Source organism: Venturia canescens, chromosome 11 (assembly GCF_019457755.1).
Source record: "Venturia canescens isolate UGA chromosome 11, ASM1945775v1, whole genome shotgun sequence".
In the NCBI taxonomy this organism is placed as follows: Eukaryota; Metazoa; Arthropoda; class Insecta; order Hymenoptera; family Ichneumonidae; genus Venturia; species Venturia canescens.
The window spans coordinates 4507429-4531331 of record NC_057431.1 but is presented as its reverse complement, the minus strand read 5'-3'; the positions used below and the strand labels follow the sequence as shown (position 1 = coordinate 4531331).

At 47.0% G+C, this 23903-nt stretch overlaps 1 protein-coding gene across 2 annotated transcripts in view; it reads right to left on the bottom strand.

Moving 5' to 3' along the window:
- Positions 1–8746: 8746 nt before the first annotated feature.
- Positions 8747–23903, bottom strand: part of Wnt6 (Wnt oncogene analog 6) — a 67457-nt gene continuing 52300 nt past the window's right edge. Inside the window, exons 3-6 of one of the 2 annotated variants that reach the window (XM_043432443.1) lie at positions 20296–20516; positions 10594–10713; positions 10268–10473; positions 8747–10146 (exon numbers count right to left, since the gene is read on the bottom strand). In XM_043432443.1, the coding sequence (XP_043288378.1) occupies positions 9685–10146; positions 10268–10473; positions 10594–10713; positions 20296–20516 (1009 nt within the window). In that variant the 3' untranslated portion in view covers positions 8747–9684. The remainder of the gene's footprint in view (positions 10147–10267; positions 10474–10593; positions 10714–20295; positions 20517–23903) is intronic. The other variant, XM_043432444.1, reaches the window with a different exon arrangement.

The window sequence follows — 23903 nt, the reverse complement described above, 5'->3', positions numbered from 1 at the left end:
GCATCGGCTGCAAAGTCCACGTTCGGATTCTCTGGAATCCGTCTTCAGGACTGTGGGAACGCGAAGGGACTATCCTACGAACGGTGTTCCACCGCGTGTTCCTCACGGACCATAAGTTCTTCCACTCCGTGCTTGGCCTCTTTTTTTTCTTCGACTTTTATCTCTCAGTTCATTATTATTCTTATTATTATTTAAGCTTTGTTTTTTTTTTTTTTTTTTAATTTTTTAATCGTGTAATTATCATGGTCCATGGACAGAGGTCTCTGGCTGCCTCGTAAAAGTGGCAGTCTTTAAATATTTCTCCGGATACTTGTGCCCCGCGATGGAGTTGGAAATAATTGTCGCATAGCGATAGAAACACGAGTCGTTCGCTTTTTTCCTGATTGTTTCAAGTCGCTTTTCTATTCCGTCGAGCAGCCAAAGCCTCGCTCCTGCGTGCACTTGGTCGAGTCACACGCGAGAAGCTTCAATCTTCACGGTAATTTTCGGAGTGGCCAAACGGATAATTGACTTACGCACCGCAGAGACTCGGGAGAAATGCCTTCGTGAAAATCAACAATCGGACTCCCTTAATTCGTTAAATACACAGAGCAGGCTTCGATGCACACGTGCGCACGCATGGAACCATAAAGTCGTCGCAATATGAGCGACTCGCTGTTGCCCCAACGACATTTAACACGGCCCTCCGTTTCTTATTCGACGCCCATTTTCACTCTAGTCACACGACTAATTTCATCGATTTGCTGAATTATTTGGCAATGTCAACAGAAACGATTTCAAGCCTCGTCCCAAATGGTTTTTTCCATCGAGGGATGACAAAATTCATTCGTCTCCAGGATCCAAAAGTGCAGTGAATTTCGAGGTTCTTTTTTTTGGAGGGTATGAAAAAAAAACTGTTTCATTCAAATAATGACGTTTCCGTGCGCTCGCTCTCGTCGGGAGGGTTTCGGGGGACGAAAAGTAGTCGAAAACGATGAAGGAGAATGGAAGAATTACGCAAAAAGTGTGTGCCCGTGAGGAGAGAGAAACAGAGAGAGAGCAAGAGAGAGGTGAACGGGGAGGGGAAAGGATGCTGCTTATCCAAGAAGGCCACCTAGGTAGCGACGGAAAGCTGGGAGCAAGGGAGACAACGGTGAGCGTTGAGGAGAGCGAGAGCGACTGCGAGAGCGTAACGCGAATTGCAAGAATTCCGGTGGGTCCCAACATCGAAAGAGAATCTCTTGAAGCACCAACCAGGAGAGAAGCTCGGTGTCTTTCCTCGGATGAGACTCGCACCGGGTCTCTTGAGAGACAACTCCTCCCCCTTGGCTCTTGGCGCGGAGGTTCCCCTCCCATGAGAATCGGTAAGGCTGCAGTGGAGCCGAGAGCAGCAGCAGCAGCAGCAGCAGCACAGGTAATTAACGATTTAGCGTTTTATCGTGTTAAGAGCAAATCGTGCTCGTTCAGCCGCAGCAACTCGATCGCAAAAGCCACGCTGTAACATCGCCCCGCGCGCCGTGATGCCGATCGCCGATTTCCAACGAGAGTGCTCCGGCAGGCTTTGGCTCGGGGGAGAGTTACTTATTCCAACTGATTCCTGCTCCGAAGGATCTTCAACAAATACTTTCTCGAGGGAGAATATTGTTTTATCAAATTTGATAATTTGACAATGATTCGAAATAAGGAAGGGGACGAGGAAGCTCGCGAAAACGCTCTTATTTTCGTTCCCATTAATTATAGCCAGCAAATAGTGCGTTAAACAATCTTAATGGACTGAAACTTCGTCTCACGTTTGTTCACGGAATTCTCCAATAAAGGATCCAACGACAGGGTACAAGGCGAAGAGGCTGCGAATCAAGACCAAGGAGGCTTGCCCAGGTGGGTAAGTATTCTTACAAGAGATACGAGCACCTGGCCAACAGTGGACGTGACTCATTCTTCTGTCTCCTTGTACGCTATTATTCACGTGTCTCTCTTTCCGGCGGAGAGTTTAGTATCACGTAGGGAGCACGATAAAACAGTGAGACAGAGTTTAATTGTCATACGAGAGAGATTAATTCGCCTCCCGGTCAGGCGATTCCCGGCACTTGCATCGCGAGAGGAATCTCGAAAATGTATCGTTCCCGATGAGCGATCGGGCGCCTCGAGAATGTCTCATCGGCCAAATGAATTGAGTGATTTCCCGTAATGACGCTCCATTGTATAAGCCCGCGTGCGCGCGGTCGAGGCTCGCGATAGCGTTGCGAGGTGTCGCGCGCGGTGAAGCAGCAGCAGCAGCAGCAGGTATTCGAGGAGCGAGAGGTCGCGGAGCGCGGATCCCTCGAGAAAAATGGCATAGATTGCTTCTGTCATTCCGGACCTCACAGCTCATACCTACGGAGAGGATCCTCCTTTCCTCTCCCGCTGCCGAGGGTATATCTCTCGCCAAGGAACGCACCGCGCGTGAATGTTTGAGAAACGGAAGGAGCGCGAATAATCGTAAACGAGAATTGATAGTTCTCGCCATGGTTCTTCCTCTGCTGCTGTCGGTTTGCCAATGCAGCTGCTGGCTGCTACGACGAGCTCGAATATTATGTCTTATACCGGCATATCTCGCGCGCCGCGTTCCCTCTCCGCCATGATTAATGCTAATGAACAACGATGAAAGGAAGATGTGAATTATCTTGTGAAAACGTTGCAGAGGCATGCACACACCTCGACTCCAGCCTCGAGCTTTTCTTCCTCTCTGAGGCCCCTGTGCGGTGCTCACCGATACCTCGAGGTGCTATACGCGAGCGTGTGCGAAGCGCACGGACGCGCGCACACGCGGAGGCGTATCATCGGCCCCGCGCGAAGAAGCAGGAGCTCACGCGCGGAGGCCTAAAATCCACAGAGCCGAGTCCGAGCGCGCACGAATAGCCGGACGATCGATCGACGATCATCTACGCGGGAAGCCAGGAACGAGCTCGGCTCGACGCACACTTTGGCGTACTCCGAGACGAGCTCACCGGGGGACACCGAGCACGCCGAAGGAGCAGCAAATATTCCGGTGATACACGCACGCCCAATCCTCATAATACGAGGCTTTATTCTGTACCATACGAGTTTTTAAGTGTATGTATGTATACGCATACACGCCGGAGCGAAAGAGAGAGAGTTCGTTGGAACATTAAGCTGCAGCGTAATGCGCGAGGCTTGCGCGAGCACAGAGAAACTTGCTTGTCACGCGCCCAACCGCGAGAGAAGTGAGTCGTTCGCGGTGAATCGGTGATTACCGAATGATTCCATCCGGACCACCGTGAACGATCGCTCTTCATCGAATCGTCAGATCCGTATCCCCCTCTCCCGCGGGGCTCCTATATTTTCACTTCGAATCGTTGTCATCATCGTTCTGCTTCGGAATGTGACGCCGGCTTTAATTCAGTTTGTACGCGATATTGCGCGTCCGCGAGGGCGCGACCGCGGGATCAATGCTGGAATAGCATCGAGACTGCTTATTTTTCTCGTCAAATTAGTCAGAATGATAATCGCCCGATAAATAAAAGATAAATATCGAGGAAAAGGAATGTATAGCTATAAAGATAATGCTCCGAGGAAAATTGGTAGGAATTGTGATCCACGTAAAGGCTTGGAATAGCCTCGCGGAGCCCCTTGTAGTACTGGCAGGCTTCTCCCTCTCTCCCTGCGGGACCCACCGCCGCGTTCGGCGAGCTACGTAATTACGAGAGAGAGACTCTCCCTCTCCGTCTCTCGCCCGGCAAGGCCGCTCTCGAGGTGAGCGCGAGGCGTTAAAATCGCTTCCATCTCTACCCTCTCGGCCCTCCATTATCGAAATTGATATTTTATTGTAGGCCTCCCCCTCGAGCAAGACTTCTCTTTGTGGGACTCGAGCACACCGTAATCTCCACTGCCGCTGGATATATGCTTCTGCTAGCGAACATCCTCCTCTCTCTCTCTCTCTCTCTCTGCTCGCTTCTCACCCTCTTATACTTTCGCCACCATTCGTGTCGGATTTGCTGCCTTCGATAAACGCACCTCCAAACATTTTCGTTCCCCGCTATTAAATTAGCCAAGAATTGACTTATTTTTCGCTCCGATCGTCCCTGCTTCACCTTTTCAAAGGCGATTTTGGACTAGGACGCGACAAAAGATCCTTCTTTTTATGCTCGCAGATGAGTCCAATGCGTTTTATCGGTTCTTCGAAAGCATGCGCGGAAAAAAAAACGTTTGCTAAATGCTTGTCATTCCTTCGAGTTTCCTTCGAGCAGGCTCCGTTTTTCTTTCGTAGCCTCAGAATCAATGAAGGCGCAACAAACACGTACGACAGGGAGAAAATTGCGTATCGTAACAAGTGGAAAGGAATAGAAAGAGAGACGATGGCCGCGCTGGTCGCGTGGGCAAACCGCGCCTCATCGGCTATTGACGGATCGTTTAACGGTCCTCAAAGACTCAAAGGTATTCGCTTGGGCGCACGTTCATCGTTCCCGCGGTTCATCGTCTCTCTTCTTTTTCTTTCTTCCTCCCTCCTCGATCTCTTTCTCTCTCCGCCTTTCCTTATCTTCGATTCTCTTGTATTTATATTTTCTTCCAGATCTCTTTCTCTCTCTCTCTCTCTCTCTCGGATGGCGTCTCTCGCGGGGCTCGCACGCGCACATGAGCAACGCGTCTCTCGCGAGGCCGTCGCAGCGTCGAGAGGAACACGGTGCTAATTGCCCTGACTAACTAACGGCTTATTTAGCGACCAACGCTGCCGACGACGAGATATATTGGCTCGGGATCGTCGAACCTTAGGCTGCGATCGCTTTGAAATATTCTCCGGATCAAATATATGGAACCTGGCGAACCTTCCAGTGTCAAATCGAGGAGTCTGTCAAATCGATTCTGCCGGAAACTGCAGCTGCTTCCGCGACTTTTAAAGATTCTCCTTGAAAATGATGCTCTAGAAAATTTATTCATTTTATTCTAACGCGTGTGCCTCGAAACAACGGATCAAGATAAATGATGATTCGACTTTCTTCGCGATGATCGAAAAGCCACAGACAATCCCGCGTGCGGCTTCGTGGGAGGTAAAACTATATGAATTAGGTGAGCCTCGTTCGCAGCTTCGATCGCGGCCGAGTCTTTTTGTTCTTGCTCCCTCGTGCCGGATTAACTCGGAATCGTGTATGAGCCAAATGTCCGCGTGTGATTCTTGTTCACGGCGGACGCGTGGGCGGACGCCCGAGCACGGCGAAAGCCTCCGAGGCACCGGGGAACTTTGCCCGCTCTGAAGAACCGGTGCGCTTCCGGTTCGATTTTATTAAACTCCGCAAAATAACGATTCCGATTTTGCGAAACTCATCCCTTGAAATTATCGAATCATGATCGTAAAACCGTCGATCCGTGCGACCCTCGAACAGTCCAACAATCTCTGAAAGGAAATAAAGAGCCCAAAAAAAAACAACTGCAACGACTCTCTCTCTGCGTCTCTTTCTCTGGCGAACACACATGTTAACAGGACTCGAAAAAAGTTTATTAATAAAAATAAATGCCGAGTCTTCGCGGCCCGGAATGAAGACATCCCGAGAGCCCGAGCCCAACAAACGTCGAGAGCATGAATTCTAGATTATTGAAAGCCTCCACCCCCTGCGAGTCACGAGAACACGCGAATAAAACTCACCGGGATATATTTTACAAACATTGGACAATACAGATATATACGAGGCTCCGTTTGCGATCGGCATACTTGGAGAGAAATCTTTTCGCTCTTCCCCTGCTCGGTCATTATCAATCACTGGCAAACAATTAATTATCATTTTCAACTGTTTTAAGCATGGAGGCTCATTTCGATAAAATTTTCCTATAGAAATTGAGATTGAGCAGTTTCGAGACGAATCGGATTCGCGACGAGCCGAGAATCGAAAATGTTGGGCGATTAACGGTAAACCGTGCGTGTTTCTGCAGAAGGCGATAATTCCGGGGAAAAATATCTGCAATTTGTGCAGCATAAATGCAGCGCTTTGGTAAGAAATCTACTCGATTTAGGCTTCGATGATTTCCCGTGGAGGATCGATGCAGCATTCGTTCTACACGCGTCGGTGTGTGGAGCGAGGAAAAAGAATTCGAGCGTGGCCGGCGATTCCGGTAGGATTAACGGTCGATGTACTTGGCGTTTGTGTTCATAAATCGATTTGGCTGAGAATGAAAATCGTTCCCGGTCTCCGCGAGACAAAGCGAATATTGTACGATCTCGCAAACATTTTCCATATAGAGGACTCGTTGATCTCTTCGATGATTCATTTCCCGCTTCGAATAGATTGACAAAAAATTTCTAATTGGCCAAATCGAAGAGTTCGATTAATCATTCGCCCGGACTCCGAGGACGGTATGATCTTTCAATATATTTTCGTGGAAGCATAAACGCGCGGGACTTTGGAATCGAGACGAAATCGATTGTGTTATGATGAAAATATTTTTGGAGAAGCGTGGATCGAGGGGGAAGGAGAGAGCGAAGAGCAAGAGAGCGGACAGAGGATCGGTTAATAACGACGGGGACGAGGGGCCGTGAATTTTTTCGTCGCTGCCGGTGGCCGGGACTTTCGCAGTATATCGTTATTGGAATATAAATAAAAAGAGGCAGGATCCGAATCGCTTTTCTGCGCTCTTGTGGAAAGCGCCTCGAACATGCATCGATGCTCGCACGGATACAGCAGCGCAGGCCCCCGCGCGTACCTGTACACGTTGCTGTATGTATATTTATACAAATATTCGTGCATACATTATACAAGAGAGAAAAGAGCAACACGCCTGGGAATTATCCTCCTGTAAACACCTACCTAATTAAGATTGGAACATTTTAACATCTTTCGCGGGGACGAGCAATAAAGTTGGCAACGTACGGCCAGTTTGTCGACTCTTATGGGATCGTTTAATTAATATCGGCGTAGCAGGGGGCCCCCCGGGCCAACGGTGAGAGAATGTAGCGGCAAAGGAGCAAGGGCCGTATACGCGAATACGGCGAGCGAACGACCACCTCCGGCGTCTTAATATTTTCAGTTCTGACACACGCACACACGCGCGCGCACACCCAAAGCTCCGCGAAATATCACGTTTGCGCAAACGATCGAACGGATTTTAGTGCGATTCGCATTTTTCTTCGGTTTCTCACTTTTTCGGGCTGCGAATAGCTCCGATGTGCGTGGTGGCCGACGATCTCTCAAACGCGCCTGCGCATGCGGCATTCGAAGTCTTGGAATTTTGCAATTTCAATGGAAATGCAAAACCACATATTAAATGGATGTCGAGTAAAAATTTTGAACTTCGATCTAAAAATAAAATCGATTTGCAGCCAATGCGGAAGATAATGAATTTGAAGCGCTTTATTCTCGTTCGCTATTTTTCTGGAGCATCCGAATTTGCAGACGACGACGATTCGAAAGGCGTAAAAAAATTTCACTTTGATGGAATAATTTTTGTTGTATTTTGCCGAAGCTTCGAGTCTCGTGGCTTCCAAATTCAGTGAATTTAGTTTCGCTCATTTTTGGATAACGCCGAATGAATTTTGGGGGCCATTTTTTCTCTCCGCCACGAAACAGGACTCGTTCGGGTATATATATTTATAATGAAGGGAGTCCACCGATTTTCGGTAACCCCAAATTATCATGGACCACCCAGCCGAGACGTAACAGACCAATCTCTTGGCCATGGGCTAATCGAGCTACGTCATCGAGAGAGTGGGGTTAATTGCGCGTACCCGGAGTAGAGCATCCCTTCTTCCTTCCCCACCAGGCCAACTTTTTCCTTCGCTGCAATTCGCCACCTCCATCTTTCATCGTCCACGGCTTCGTCAGCGATGCTTTTTTCTTCGTAAAAATTCCTTCCTTTTTTTTCATCTTCGCGGCCAACCGATCCCTCAACGAAACCAGCCACGAGTCGCCATTTTACATGTGAGAATCGACCCCACCTTTTCTCACGCATTTACGACCCTCTGATCTCTTCATTATCTCAACCGAATTATTATTTTTACCAAAACTTTTTATAATACCCTCTGCTCTTATTAAATAGACGTTGGTTGGAATTTTTTCAAATCATTTAGACTCCTCGACCAGTCAACTCCCGCGCGTTCCATCAAATAACAATTTCACGCACATTTCTCGAAACGCTGATCAATTCTTTCATTCTGACCATATTTTTGTCAAATTAGCTCGCGGTAGCATGAAAAACTGTTGGAATAAAAAGCGTTATTCGATGTAAACTGCATTGAAGTGAAAAGAAAGCAACGAGAGAGAAAAAAACAATGAAAATGTGCGAGGAGGAGGAGAAAAGAAGGGGGAGAAGAGGGGGACGGAAAAAAGGGATGCGTGGTAAGCGTACGAGGCTTTATGATCACGCGAAATTCCTCGCTCGTCGTAAAACTATTTTATAGGAGATGTAGACAAGAGTTTCTTTATAACCGTTTTTTCTTATTTCTCGTCGTCACTTAGCTCATGGCAGACGTGTGGATTGGATGTAGATATACACGCGTGGATATTTATTTACGAAGACAATTTAAAAAGGCTTGAGCATAAATATAAATTGACGGTAAAAGCTTGTAATTCGATAGCGATGTGATATAATAATAAAAGCAAAAAAAGAAACCTAAATAAATGAGGGAGAGGATCGACCGGATTTTTATCTAAAATTCTAGATTTTTGATTTTTCAAACCGAACTCGAATGTGTGTGTTTTTTTTTCTTTTTTATTATTTATTTCAACATACGAAGTAAGCTGTACATATTTATGGCCGTTGAGAGGAACGCGTCCACGGTTTTATTGGCCCGAAGAAAAGCTCTTTCTTATGGCCTTCTTATACATCGGCTAAACATCGTGTCGAATGAGTGTAGCGAGGGCTCATTTAACACACGTCGATGAGAAAGTTTCGCAGAAGGTTTTAGAAACCGCGATGGCAAGTTCCTGCCTTTTTTCACTCGATCGCAATGAAATTGTCGCTCGGAACGCTTCCTTTCTCGACTTTCGTCGATTGTGCATGATCGAATGGAGATTTTGGAAAAAAATGACGTCAACACAGGCTCCTCGGTCTTATCGTATTTTATTATTAATGTTCTCATCCAAGTGGATTTAATAGTTTCGAGATCACAAGCACACACGCGAAATAATATGCTAAATATCACATCGAAAGAAACACAGAGCAGGTAGAAAAATTGACGGGCTGAATTCAGTCTTATGTACAGAAAGTGCGGTTACTTCGAAGATTAAATCTAAGTCGGGATTAACGTAAATGAATTGATCGAGGGAGGAGAAAGCGCTGCGGAAATCATCAGACATTTCGATCGGTTGTGTCGTTTCCTCCGATCTTTCCTAACATTTAAACAAGAAACAACAATAACAAGAAATAAACAACAATTGTAACAGCGATGAAAAAGGCATCGCTATTATTGATCGGAAAGCTTATCGTAGCGTTGTGCAAATAGTACAAAATTGGTGCCTTTCAAGTCGTGTTTTCCAAAGAAGCTGCTCCGGTGGCAAAGATTTTTTGACAGATTGGCTCGTGAAATTCGAGATTTTCTGGAAAGAAAAACTTTGAAATTTAATACGAAAAATATTTATTTGTGATAAATTGTTGGCGGAGCCGGGTATTTTTGGGATCGGGATCGATTACAGGCGATAAAGATTCTCGATTGCGTGGAGCGAGCGATGAAATAGATGATGAGTCTAAATGAGGGTAAAAGCTAAAAATGATGATTAATTATCAGCGACAAGTGTTGACGGATCTTTTGACGAGACAAGTGTTGCAGGTGACTTCGCAGCACCATCGAAATCTGCACTGGCAGTTGACTTTTTCCTTGACTATTTTAGTGTCGTAGCCACGTCCGCAGCAGAGCAATTCGCAGCCTTCGACTCCTGGACTCGTGGAATTGCATTGTCTGCCCTGAGTCCCGAGGGAGCCGGTCTTGCGATTGGTTTTGCAGAAATCGGGCGAGTCCTCGGTGTAAACGAGATCGTGCCGGCCCGGAGGCTTGATCGTGAGACCCTCCGTTATGAACTTGTGGCCGTCGTTGCTCGGTATGACTTTAGCTGCACCGTCGAAAGAATCCTTCAGGTGGTTACCGATCTCACGAAACGAGGGCATTTTTCGCCAACAGGTTCGCACGGTGCACGAACCCGAGAGACCGTGGCACTTGCAATCGGTCCTCATGAAGTTTCGCACTGCCTGAACAATCAAATTTTCCCTCCTGACTGGTGCACCGACTTTTATCAACATTCAATTAGCCCCAAAGACCCGATAAGAATTTCGGCCATCTTGAAATCTCGTTATTTTTTCAACGACTTACCAGACGACCAGCATCATTATTGTGCAGCTTGACGAGCGTCTTGATGTCACTCCTCTTCCTGTAAGGGGCGTCCATAAATTCTCGCGATTTTTTATAACCGAAATTAACGTTGTCGCCGCAGCCTCCCCACTCCCAGTCCCCATCGATGGGAACGTTCTTGTTCTTCATCATGTTGTCGACTGACGTCTGAGCCCCGTTTTTTCGACCTGTTATTTTCATAGTCCAAAAGAATAAGGAAACAAAGTTCCTACGTTATTTTCAAAAAATTCGAATATCAAGGGGGAAGCGCGATTCGAGTCTCCGAAGCAAAATAATTATTTCGTTACCCCTCGCAGTGACTTTGTCGCAAGAACATTCCACGAGGTCTCCCATCGTACAGGCCCGCGTAACCGCGTAAGTGACTCCGGCTGCGGTGATGGCATTGACAAATCCAGTCTCTCGGGTATCTGCGAAATCGGGAGATGAAAAAAAGAAAGTAGAAAAAAACACGTCAATTGTTTTCGTTATGGTATTCAACGGGAGCGGTATCTCCGCAGGAATCACGAATACGATAGAATTTTTCGTCATTATAAATTTTCCACCGAGCCAGTACGCGGTTGTTAATTTTTTGCTTTACGCACGATCTGCGGCGAGATAAAACGCGGAATGGACAAACTCCCTGATCTCGGTCGCCTGCGAATGGCACCGCAATTACCTCGATATCGCGAGAACCGATCGGAAAAACTTGTAAATATACGATAAAACTGACGGGCCACGTGCGGGAAAAGTATGAAAACTCGTGGCCAGCTGTCGGAAGGGCTGGATCTCAAGACCCTGAAAACAATAGTCCAAATCCATTTTTCTCTCCGATCTACCGTTCAATAGTTACGAGAGAATTAGTGTTTCGACCAATCCGCTGTGGCCAGGTGGGCGGGGCTTTCGTTGACGCGTCACTTTCATGCAAGTCGATTGGCCGGAGATTCAGCAGCGAATATCTCGAGAACGATGCGTCGGAGAGCAACGCGCTCAGGGACTTTTCTCTCGGTAATTTAACGATCTACATCTTCCTAGCCGAATTAAGGGGGGATTTGGGAGTCCCCGTTAAATATATCGACGCGAGGCGGTTTTTACACTCGGCAGCAATTTGAGCGATCTCTTATCCTCGATCCGATGTTGAATTAACTCATAACGCTGCTCTCTCACGAGCGTTGGAATGCCGTACCAATTACGGAATAATACATACGCGCATGTCCGCGTGAGAGAAGCGATGAAAGACAAGGGGGATGGGAGAGAATCTCGCGAGAATCTCACAGGTATTAAGAAGGGCGGAGGCATGAAGAATGGAGCAGCAGAGGAGGATCGCGTTCGGGAAGCAGCTTTCTTCGCTTGACGGCTTGTCTCAAGAAGATCCGTCAGTTCTGCCTATGCGACCAACGTCTCCGCGCACCTATATATACGCATGCTGGGGGGAGCATCGGTGCATAAACGACTGAGTGAACTTGGATGGTAAAAGGAGCAGAAGATCGAGCCGATCGATCGATAGAGCTATCGGGATTGTTCCCTCATATGGGTATAAAGCATCAATGCGAATGCTCGTGTCGAAAACAATTTCTTTAAACAAATCTACGTTTATATTCCGTTGAGTAACTCTCGGTAGAGAGATTAACTCTGGGCACCAACGATTTATGCCAATTGAAGCTGATAATTACGATAACTGCCTGCGAGTTATTCTCAATGCCGGTTAACGAAGCCAGAGGAGGCAACGTATCTCGATAAAGCAGCGGCCAATGAAAACAATCCCCTTGAACTTGGCACGAAAGGATACTTATCTATACTGCATTGTACGAATGTTGAACGATGACCAAATAAAAGAGACCCAGCAATTCACACGCTATATACGCGAGCAGCAGGCTGCGAATCTTTTTCAGACACTTTCCCCGTACGAGAGAACTGATTTCGTCAGAAATTCGACGACTCCGTCGTCGTCCAGGATTCCGGAGGTTCCCTCGCGGGACCTCCATGTCTTTAAGAACTTTCCTATGCGCGCATCAAGCGTCGTTCGGGAGCTCTTCAAAATATACAAAATGTGAAACGCGATCCCGGCTGGAAGCTCGATATTTTCTGTCTATCGATATAGCCTGCTTCGAAAGCGCCCATTTGTGCGTAACGATGAGCCGCGAGCGCGCGAATAAAGGGAAAGGAGAGGATAAAATATGGTGGAATTGCGTTGGTATAAATAAGGTGAAATAAGAAAAAGAAGGAGCGAGGATGGTATATATGGAGGATTGAAACGGTGCTTGAATCGGGTGGCTTTTAACGGAAGGGGTTATGCCGAGGGTACTCTTTCTACTCGAGCGAGCAAAGAGAGAAGGAGGCGCGCGAGCGAGCGCGCGCGAGCACAGGTTTAAGCCTGGTTCTCGGTGGTTCCCATGGATTCCAAGGTGGATATCTTCGGCCCGGATCGATGGACGGACGGACCGACGGACCATGGGCTGCCACCGCCCGCGTATCTTCTGATACATCGCCTCACCTTTCAGTGCGTATTTAAACGATACGATAGTTTTATACAAGGGATCTTGATATCGTCGCTCTGTGTTACTCCCGATGGTCAGCAGCCCAGCTTCGACAAGACTCGCTCGACTTGCCTCCTCTCTACCGTCTTTCTTCTCTACCAACTAACGTCCAACCAACGGAGACCGCCAACCGCACACCGGGGACACACCACGGAATATCCAAGAGCTGGAATTAAAACGAGAAGAGGGAGAAACAGCCTCCTTATTCTAGCCTTTTCGAATCCAATTCCCCCGACTTATCAGCTCTTTTCTCCACCGATATGTGACTCTCTCAGCTGATCCCATGGCGTGATCTTATTTACTCTTTTTTAACTTACAATCCTACCGAGATGCCTCTACTTTTTTACATTTACCTTTTCTTACCTCGAGCATTGATAAGTCGATTCTGCTTTTGATATTCCCGCCTTTGTTTTCATTTATCTTCTTCATTCTAATGACATTCATTCATTGAGCAACTGTCGACTGTCAATAACCCTCTGCGACGACAAAAGACGATGCTTTTAATTCTTTACACGAATGCAGCAACTACGATTTGCACTCAGGCTCGTATTGCGTCCACCTGTTGCTCCGACGTTCTGCTGTCTCTTTTGCCGTTGCTGCGCGATAGATGCTATCGTCGGGTATACAAAATGCTCCCTACATTGATGCGCATATACTCGCGGTCTGCTGTAGGAAAGCACGATTTGTTTCGCGGTGATTTGTTTCGTGACACGAAATTTATCACGCTCTCCTACTCCGAGCTTTAGCTCTATATCCCTTCGCATTTATTTATCCGCGCGCGCGCGCGCGCGACGTTACTAGAAAGGAAGAGCGAGACAGAAGGAATATACGTCGTAGACCGTCCCGCTTTACAAACGCGATTCGATCGCTTTCACGCTTATATCGCCATTTCCAGTCCCGATCAATTATACCACCATTTAGAACGCCATTCCCCGAGCGAACTTGCACCGCGTCTTTATTCCCATTTAGGAAACATTTTATTCACCATTCTCACAATTTTTGCTTGTTATAATAATTTTGATGAATTTTTAGGAGAAGCAGGATATCGAAATTTGGAGTCAATCTCGATGGAAAATCGGATTAAAAAATGTTTGAACAATGATATTTGTTTTGAAGGTTTTAACGACTTTACAAGCGTTCGGTATTTCGGTTTCGCTTTCACGTAGGATCGAAGGTACACTTTTTGCTTGTATAGCCGAGAGCAAATCTCCGGATGGCCTCGTTCTCTTATTTTATATTCCTCCATTCCTTTATCATTTCCTTTCTTTCACGTTTCATGTCTTGTTTCTTTCCTCTTTTTCGCCTTCTGTCTCTTCTTGCCTCAGTTTTGTACGATGGGTATAAATATACAACTATCTGTCTGGGATACCGCGCGACCGTTCGTCCCAGAAAAGAGGGGAAAAAATGCTTCTGCATTCTCTTCTTTTCTTTTTATGTTTTGTTGTACTCGCGGGGTGCATCGCTCTCGTGTCCAGTCGCGGTCGTCGTCGTCGTCGTCGGCGTCGTCCCCGTCGTCCGCCCGTAACCCGTAACGTCTACGCTTCAGGCATTAATCTTCGTCCGCGACACCCCCGCCCGTCCAACGAGCTACAATCTTTCGCAAGACGGCAAACTTACTATGCGTCCTGCTCGGGGACGAATAGCACCAGTTTCCCAAAGCTTAAACTGCTCTCGCGGAATCCGCGAATGAAGAAACGACCATGAATGATCCCATTTAGTTCATTTTTCTTATACAATTAATATTCCTAGAGCGCGATCGAACGGATTTAAAAAGGCATATTGAAAAATCCACGGAAAGCAAAAAGCACGAAGCTGGATTTAAACCGAGTAAAGGAAATAATTCCTCGATCGATTCACTTTCTCCGCGTGTATCAAAGTGCAAATAAAAAGATCAATGTGCCGGAGTAAGAAAAATACGAGAAGAAACGAGATTCGCGCGGGTGCATAGGAATACGAGAAAAGGGAGAGAAGAGAAAAGAACTTTTGGCTCGCGTGAGACGCGGCGTATAAATCTTGACGGGAACCCGTAAATAACGCTCAGGAACATCCAATTCGAGAAGGAGTAAGAGGCAGAGTAGAGGTGAAGATACAGAAAGAGGAAGAGGAGACCCGATGCGGTTCGACTGGTTCAGTGATGCGCGCGAATTTCCTTCGGTACTGGACCATTGTAAAGTGGTTTTCGTATTATACGAACGGACAAGAGAGACTGAAAAAAGTTTTGCTTCGTCTAAAAATAAAAAATTTATGAAAAATTTATCAAATTTTCGATTTTCTCAGAAAAATCTAATTCTATATTGATTCAAAGTCAAGTTTGAAAATTCAAGATCCTTGTAAGCTCACTCTCACTTGGAACTTGGCGTCGTAACGATTCTTTCTATTTCCTTGTGACTGTTGGCCCGCATCGCGACGAGACAAGACTACAACGACGACATCGACGACGAGGACGAGGACAACGAGGCGATGCGGGGTCGAGAAAGTATACACGAGCATTCAAATGTCAATGGTAACCGAGAGCAAAGTCTAACAGAGTAACAGATCTGTCTCAGGCTCTCGCTGCTTTCTTTCGTTCTTTTCTTTGTGCGTGCATTTGCAAAACCGGCTGCGGGATGTCCTGGAGAACACTCACAGGGCAGCGTGCAAGGAGTAACTTTAAACGTACAGGAGCAGCGACGATACAGAAGAGGGCCGATATACAATAAACGTACGGGACACTAAACTGTTTGCTGTTGTCAATTCCCTTTTGGGAACGCCTGCTCGCCAGTCGATATAGTGCCGGTGCCTCCGTACACTTTGTTTCCCCATCAATTTTCAATATCATTATTTCGCGATCGAATTCATCCGAGCGACCAAGTTTCATGGGTTTATTTGCTAAATTTATAACTTCACGATCCATAAACGCGGCGTTTAGTTTCGCTTCCAGGAGCGTAGGAATCCGTAAATTTCTTAAGAAAAAAAAAAAAAAAAAAAAAAAACTTTTCATTCCACAACTATTTATTAGCAGACAGAGGTATTCACGGATTATTCACGCAGCGAGATGCGAGAACGTTTTTTCCTTCCCCATCAGGATTGTGAGAAGATTAAATTGAGGGAAGGGTGCAGAAGCGGGTTGAAATTTCGTCATGGCACCTTCGTATACATGTCAATCCTCCATTGTCCGGCTGCTGGTACACCACCGAGAGGAAGCAACATTCGAAAATCGCTGACACTGCGATTCCCGGATGCGTCCTTGGCCGGAATTCGAGGTCCGATGAAAACGAGGAAACGGAGGCTCGCGGTAATGAGAATAAACGAGATGGGTGTGACGACTGAAGATGCGATGAGTTAAGTGCACGAGAAAATAAAAGTTTCCCCGGAGGTGTTGGTAAGCGAGATGACACGGGGTACAGGAGAGAACCTCAATAATCGACGCTCATGGAGGCCTCATTGTATAGGAAAGAAAAGAGAGAAAAAAGACCTGTTAGTTCGACTACATTTGCCAAAAGATTTAGACCTGAAAGTTTCGACCCAAAAAGTGGCTTTTTCAGTGTAACGCTTTGATCTGTTTCCCGTTGATGCTGCGTCGTTGCTTCTGTATGCAGTAGCATCCCTTATTTCGGATGCACGTAGTCAAAGGATGCGTCCCGAGGAGTGTCGACGGGTCATAAATAAATCATGTTAAGTTTGAGTCCGGCGAAGGTGCGAGCACCACCTCGGAACGACAGGGGCGGGGGGGAAGAGGAAGGAAGAGGAAGGAAGAGGACAAAACAGACGTACGAATTGAGTGAACAGTGTCTGGCCAGCCTCCCGGAGTATCTTCGCCTTCTGCGAGGGTCCCATCGTGAGGCATAACCAAAGCGGAAGCTTCCCTCTCGCTGCGAGGCTGTAGATTTTTCACAGTGCCTTTGGCATCGAGGTGGAGTCAAACTCAACAATGAAAATGTAGTAGGTGGACCGGGGAGCTTTGAAAACGTCAGGGTGCCAATAATATTTTGCGCAAACCCCTCGCAATATCGTGCGACAAGTTGTTAAGGGGGATGTCGTAATGTGGCCTTCGACGAAGAGGTGCCCTCCTTGGGTGATCGTGACGAGGATTGACAAGTGCCCTGTCAGACTCCCGGTGTAAGATTGTCCTGATGGTATACAGGGCTCCTTGTCCCAGGATATATAGCAGCCATCAAAGACTGAGTGAGTGACAGAGTAAAAGAGAAAGTAAGAGGCTTGAGGAAAGACATAGAGAGAGAGAGAGAGAGAGGGAGATAAAGAATGAGAGGGAGAGCAGCGTGGACTAAAAGTCGCCTGGGGCGAGCTGTCGTCAATGTTCAAGGAGTACAAATGGTAGTACAAACCTCCTCTCATCCCTCAATGAATCCGTTCACTCTCCATATTCAGAAGTCAACTATACTGACAACCGGGCATCACTCATCGCGACAAATTGTGTATTAATCACGCCGCGCCTGATCCCACACAATATCAAGAGACTCCCGATATGAGAAGAACTCGGCAAACACCGCGCGAATGCCTAAATCTTTAACGATTTTATAATCAGGAGATAAAAGAAAAAACTGGTCCTGCTGGGATGAAAATTTCGTGTAACTCACTACAACATTTTCATTGAGCGTCTCAATCCGGTAAAGGGCCCTGCTCGTAAACACGTCCTCGAATTCCATTAAATTTCATCGCCCAATGGGATTCCCAATGTTTACCATAATACCAATACGTTATCGAGTTTATTGGTGATTTCTGAAGATTACTATCGGAGTAAGACCCATACGTTCGTTTATGAATACATTCACATGTGCCTCTCCCATATACGTACATTTACCTATGTACTGGTTTACCGTGCGAGCATTTACGAGCTCCGCTTGAAAGACCGGGCGGCATTTACTGCCAAATAATTAGCCCCGATTTAGTGGCGATTTCATTTAGTTCTTCTTCTCTCTGTCCTATTACAGATAACTTTAGTTTCCAGTACTCTCCTCGCCTCTCTCTCTCTCTCTCGCTTTCGTTTTATTCTCTGCTCACGCGATTGCCAGCAGATGAAGGAAAAGAAGGAGAGAGAGAGAGAGAGAGAGAGAGAGAGAGAGAGAGAGAGAGAGAGAGAGAAAGGGGTTGAAAGTCCCCGGAGACCACCGTCGTCGTCCCTTTTTATTACACGTAAACCGTCCTCTTTATTTGAAGCAACTGGAGCCAACAGTCAGGAGACTACTTGCTGTTAAGTTATGCACGGTCTTTCTCGTGCTTAAATCATCTTTTTTTGGAGCTTGGCTAATTTTAGTTTCCTTCTAAGAGAAGAAATTAAAGGGAAAAGCAGAGGCGAGCCTGCGCGGAGGGTCTTGATCCCGATGGGAGATGGTCGTATAATTTTTCCTGCTTCCATTGAAAATATTCGAGTCCTCAATTAAGGGATTCCGAGGAAAAAGAAGTAGCCCGGCTAGCAGCACCCTCCCAGAATGTTGAATAACGGATAACGGTCGCGAGAGTAGGAAAAAAGTGTAAAGAGAAGATGAGCAACACCAAAAGTCGTTTCTGTTGTCACCAAGAGGAAGCAACACTTGGGAGAGAGCAACCGCGCGGGTCGCGCGCGTCTTTCCCAACGTCCGAGGAGCGGAGCGATTCGAACGAATGTTATACGAAAAGAGCACGGTCGAGCGTGTGTCGACGATCGCTTGGACTCGGTGGACCACACAGCGGGAGCTACCTGAGCCTATCGCCAGGATAGCGCTCGTAAAAATTAAACGTCGCCAGACAAATAAACGTCAGTCGCGGAATTAAGATAGGCCACGTGTGTATATGTCCTTCTATCTCCGTATCGCTGCTTCTTCGTGTGCGCGTGTCTTGCCCCTGGTACAGCCTCAAGTGTCGGAACCATCGCGCTCGATCATGGATCTTCGTGCTGCTGCGGAGAGAGTCACTCGCCGCACATCGACATCGGCCCAGTGACTCATTTCGTGTAGGTAGTTCTCTTATATTCAAATCCTTTTCCCAATAATATCGATATGCACTTTTGTCAAATATATAAGAACCCTCGCCTCGGCGCCAATCGGTCCAACGACGATCCTGTAGATGCTTCACTCGGGCATGTTGTTTTTTTCACAATCGAAAGTCGAAGCATCTTGTGTGTTACTCTCGGTAGCCAACGGGAGTCGTCACAGCTTTTTTTTCTTATCCTCGCCGGTGTAAATCTCAAAATGTTACAAATTACGGTAGAGGGAGGGAGAGGGCAATGGAAGTGTATTAAAAAAAGTGCGGGGAAGAGTCCGAGGAGAGGGGGTTAGAGAGAAAGGAAAAATAGCAAAGGTGGATCGAGCAGAAAGGTGCGGTAAAATTAAGGCCTACCGATCCGGTCTTTCGCGCAGCAACTTCTCCCCCCGGTAGCAAGGTCTTCGTATTCGTGAGGAGAAGAGCTCTCCCAGGATCCCCACTGGGGTTTCTCCGTTACATTCGTTCGTTCTTGGCCACCGGGTGGCCCCGAAAAGTCGTATATTTCGTCTTGGCGTCCCGCAAAGCGAGCTGTCCTCGCTCACCGTGGGCGACCCGGACATCGTCCAAAACTAAATGACGCGACAAGACCAGCACTGAAATAGAGATATACAATACCAATATACATGCGTAAACCTCCGCGAGTCGCTCGCATAGTTTTCGCGATAACACACGCGCGCTTTTAAGATCCTACGTTGAAACTGGAAACTTTGGCGTTCTCGAATTTTTTCGTCATCGCGATTAATGTCCATTCGAGGGGAATCGAGATTGAGCTAAAAATATTTTAGCTTTTGCTTTTTTCCATTTCCCGATCCTCGCATCGATCCGCAATCAAATCGATGATGCGAGCTTCCGCATCAGCTCCGAGGCCGGACCAAAAGGTGAGCTTATTTCGGAGCCGAGCCGGCGGGGGTAACGCGGGTCGAAAATTGAGTTGCTTTTTCCGGTACGCGATGACGATCGAGTCTCTCTCATTCATGGCTCGTTCGAACTCGAGCCCCGTGTATAATACGACCAGCGAGGCGGGTGAGAGAGTCGTATAACGCTTACTTAGTGAGCGAGAAATGGAGGCGCGCACGGCGAGATCGCGTAAGGGCACACCATCATCGCACACGGGCTGCGCGGGGTCGCGCCAGCGAACGCTTTTGCACATTATTTATGGTGACCTGTACGCAGGCTAGCCTGGGCTGACCGCCTGCGCTCCTAAAGGAGTCCCCGCTGGGCTGCGAGCAACGCGGAGGCGAGTGAGAGGGACTCTCTTGGAAGGGTAAGAGTACGCGCCACGCTGCCCGCGAGTTTACGATCTCTCGATGAAGCATAATCGCACATTGTCGTCTTTATGGGGGCCCTCCAAACCGATTCACCTAACAATCTTGTCGAGTGCCATTCGATCGTATTTACTGTAACAACTAGGCTAAGGATGCTTCGTTTTAATTCGGCTTGAAAAACTGTTTCACGCAGTCATCGTGAGAACGACGATGCGATAATACAACTGTAAATGCGCTTTGTTCTACGCACCTCGCAAAAGTATCTTCCTCAGAGATCTCCGTACCGTGGTGCAATTCCACCTGCGATTCCTGAACTGATACTGACACTCCCTCGTGCCAACTTGAACTCCCTTGGAAATCTCTTTGAGCAGAGACGGCTCGTTCCGGCATATCTCCGCGAGCTTGCCTCGCAAACGTCGCGTTTTTTTGCATACGAGCATCGGATCCATAACCACTTGGCTGCCCACGGTCCTGAAATCATTAAAAAAACGACGCGAGGCCAGATTTTATTGTTGGCTTTCCAGAGAGCTCCGGCGGATCCTGTAAAACATTTTTCCCCACTGCCAATATCTTCGAATCTCTCGAGCTTTATTAATTGAGGCTTTGAGCTAATAGACCAATCGATTAAATTCCACAATCCAACAAAAACCAACTCCGGAGACTTGAATCTTCCGTTTCCAAGAACATTCCTTCGTTCCGACGAGGACAAAATTTCCAGGTGGGAGAACGATGAAGAGCCTGAGAAATCGCGAAATGTTCATAAGTATACATATAGATATATTATGAACATTCGGAAAGAGAGAAAAAAAAACGTGAAGAGATAAAGAGGGCAAAATGGAGGGGAAGAGAGAGAGAGAGAAAGAAAGAAACAATCTTCAGGTACGACCTTCGTCTTTACAAAACGTTAATTAAGATCATTAGTTCTGCGTCGGTTGAATGCCAGTGAGACCTCTCTTCCCGTCTCCCTCTTTCCCTCTTGTTTTCTCGCGTTCTCTTTCTCGTACCACATACATTCGTGCACGACGCGCGGTTTCACCCTGGGAGCGTCCTCAGGAATGCAAGAACCTTAATGGTCCATCGCAATATAAAATACCATCTTGCCAGCGAGAGGCTTAAAATCAACAAAAGGAGCAATGAGACTTTTTAATATGAGCTCCTCCGCAACGGTAAACAGAGCGCTAGTTCACGGCCGTTGAAACGAGGGATGAAAAAACGTTCTCGCTGAATGACTATTTGTCCGGAGGCTTCTTTCGACACAGGAATTTCTACAAAAATCCGGACCAAGAAAAACTCGAAAGTTCATAAATTTTGCAACATCCGAGTTGTCAGGGAGCAAGTAGAGGAGTTCGAAAACTGTCAGCCGTCAAACCAGGGCGAGGAACGAAACTCCAGATAACGTTTCCATCAACTTCCAATGGATTTCCCAGCACCTTCTTCCAACCATTCTTCCCCCTCTACTTGTAACTAAACCGCCATGAAATTTTGAAGGAACTCAAATTTGTATGGAACCTTGAAGTATTGTAGGAGAAGAGTTTCCAGGGTTTCCATCCGCATGCGCATGTGCACACAAAAACATTATTTCCGTACGACATATTTATCAGTATAAATGTGTATGTGGTCAAATAAAGAGCGGAGGCAAAAATGTAGTGAATTGAGAAGGTGAAGCAAAAGTGTATTCTCGAAGAGAAGGGACGTCTCGCGTGCTTTCTTTTTCTCTCGATCTCTCTCTCCCTCGGAGGGAACTCGCCCTGTGTCTTTTGCGAATCGAAAAGCGTGGAGAGGCCGGTTAGGCCGGTCGCGACTTATTTATTGCCTCATTAGACGCACTCACTTTGCTCGAGGGGGCTTTTGCTCCACGCTGTCTGCTCGGATAGACAGTGACGAGAGAGAGAGAAAGAGAGAGAAAAGCCCACGTGTACGTTGCCCAACTCTCCGAGTATTGCTTTTGCTGTGTTGGTCACGCTCTTGGATGCCTTTCCTTCTTCCTTTCCTTTTCGCCCACCACTCCAAAGCTCCAGCCTTATGGGCCTCCACCTCGGGGCCCATTGCAAAAAAATCACATCGTTTGGAAAAAAGCGCCTCTCGCATCTTATTCGCGGCCATTTATGACTTCCCGAAGCGCTATTTTCCCTGGAACTACTCGCGCTGGCATTGCGTGCTCGATCGATCAACGCGAAATCTCATGAAAATTCCACCACTTTCCAGCTCGACCAACACCCGTCGACTCGATTCATCTATAACTTTATCGAATTTATTTTTATCGACGAATCGTGATAAACCGAATCGGTTGGGCTTACACAAAATCATCACAAGTCAATGGGATTATTGAGATTCTTTCGCGTAAAAGCCTCGAGCGAAAACTCTCTCCGATATATGGACACACAAGCGAGTTTACGAATGCCTCTGTATCACTATAAATTCCATTATTGTTAACCACGAAAGATCGTTAACTCGACAGCCGTATCATTTTCAATAGTACTGCCGTGTTATTTCGTCAGACGCACCGCGTATTGCCGATACCGCACACGAGTCGTTGTTTTGACGCGGTAATATTGACAACTTTGAAGGGGTCTGACGCGTAACGCCACAAATCAAAGGATATACGGGAACAGTTTGTTTCTCTTGGCACGCTTAATCAACGAATGGGATTGGGTAGCGTTTTAACAAGCAGCAAATGTGCTCGAGACTTTGAACGAATATTTCAAGGGAATAGAGTGCCCCTTTCGATTCGTTTATCTTTGGCTAATTCGGCATCAATAAGTTTCTTCGTGTTGTTCGATCGTCGCGAACCGATTCGACGTTGATTCGTGCGCGCAGCATTTCGATAAAGTTCTCCGGGACGGGAGGAGACCAATTTTTGTTTTCGTTTTTCAATAAAAATGAAATCTCCCAGTTATTAGCACACCATGTTGTTATATCGGGTTACAGAACCGAGTGGAAGAGCATCGGGTGGTCCAACCAGCGTTTTAAGGTGACCCGCGGACTGCCCATCGCGTCTCATTGGTTAAGTTTCCAATGATGCTGCAGATGCGCGCGTACACACACGCGCAAAAATCATCCGTGAAATTCCCCGTCGCATATCCCGGGAGCGTGATATTTCACTCATAAAGCGCGTGACGGGCGAAAGAAAAACAGGAAATTTCGTCCTCGCGCCCGAAAGACAAATTTCGCGGATAAATCTAATAATATAATAACGAGCACACGGGAACGAACGAATTGAACCGATATCAGCGTGAAAGCTTTAAAAAATGACAAACCTCCGTATTTTTGTTCTCGCTAGAATTTTCATCTCCGCGCTTTATTTTCTCTGTCGAAGCGAGAGAAAGGAAAAGAATAATAGTTTGTGGAGATGGTAGTCGAAGGGCAAGAGGCACAGCGGAGAGCGAGCCAAGATCACGGTAGCAGCAAAAGCGCAACGAGTGGACGGGATCCTGTCGACTTACAAATTATACGCGCTCAACGAGATTTACGGTGACGCAGGAGCGAGACCATTGTCCGTCCTCGCTCACTTCTTTACTTCTTTAACTTATCCTGCGCGATTCCTCCCTCAAGCCATTCTCTCCGCGCAGAGAGAGCCTACCCCACCATCCCTCCGGAGCTTCTTCCCATCGCCATCGCAAACACGCACCATCACCGAGACGCGCTTCTTCTCCTTTTTCTCTCTCTCGCTGCTCCTTCCTCACCCTTTTCTGAATTAAATCTCTTTCTGCTTCTTGTTCCCAGTCTGCGGCCCTGACATTTGTGCATTTATGTCTATACGCGGGTATAACTTCCGCCTGGGGAATTTATATTCCATCTTTCCATTTCTCCGTTTGGCTCCGACCGTCCGATTATTCGCTCGAATTTTCATAATTCGGA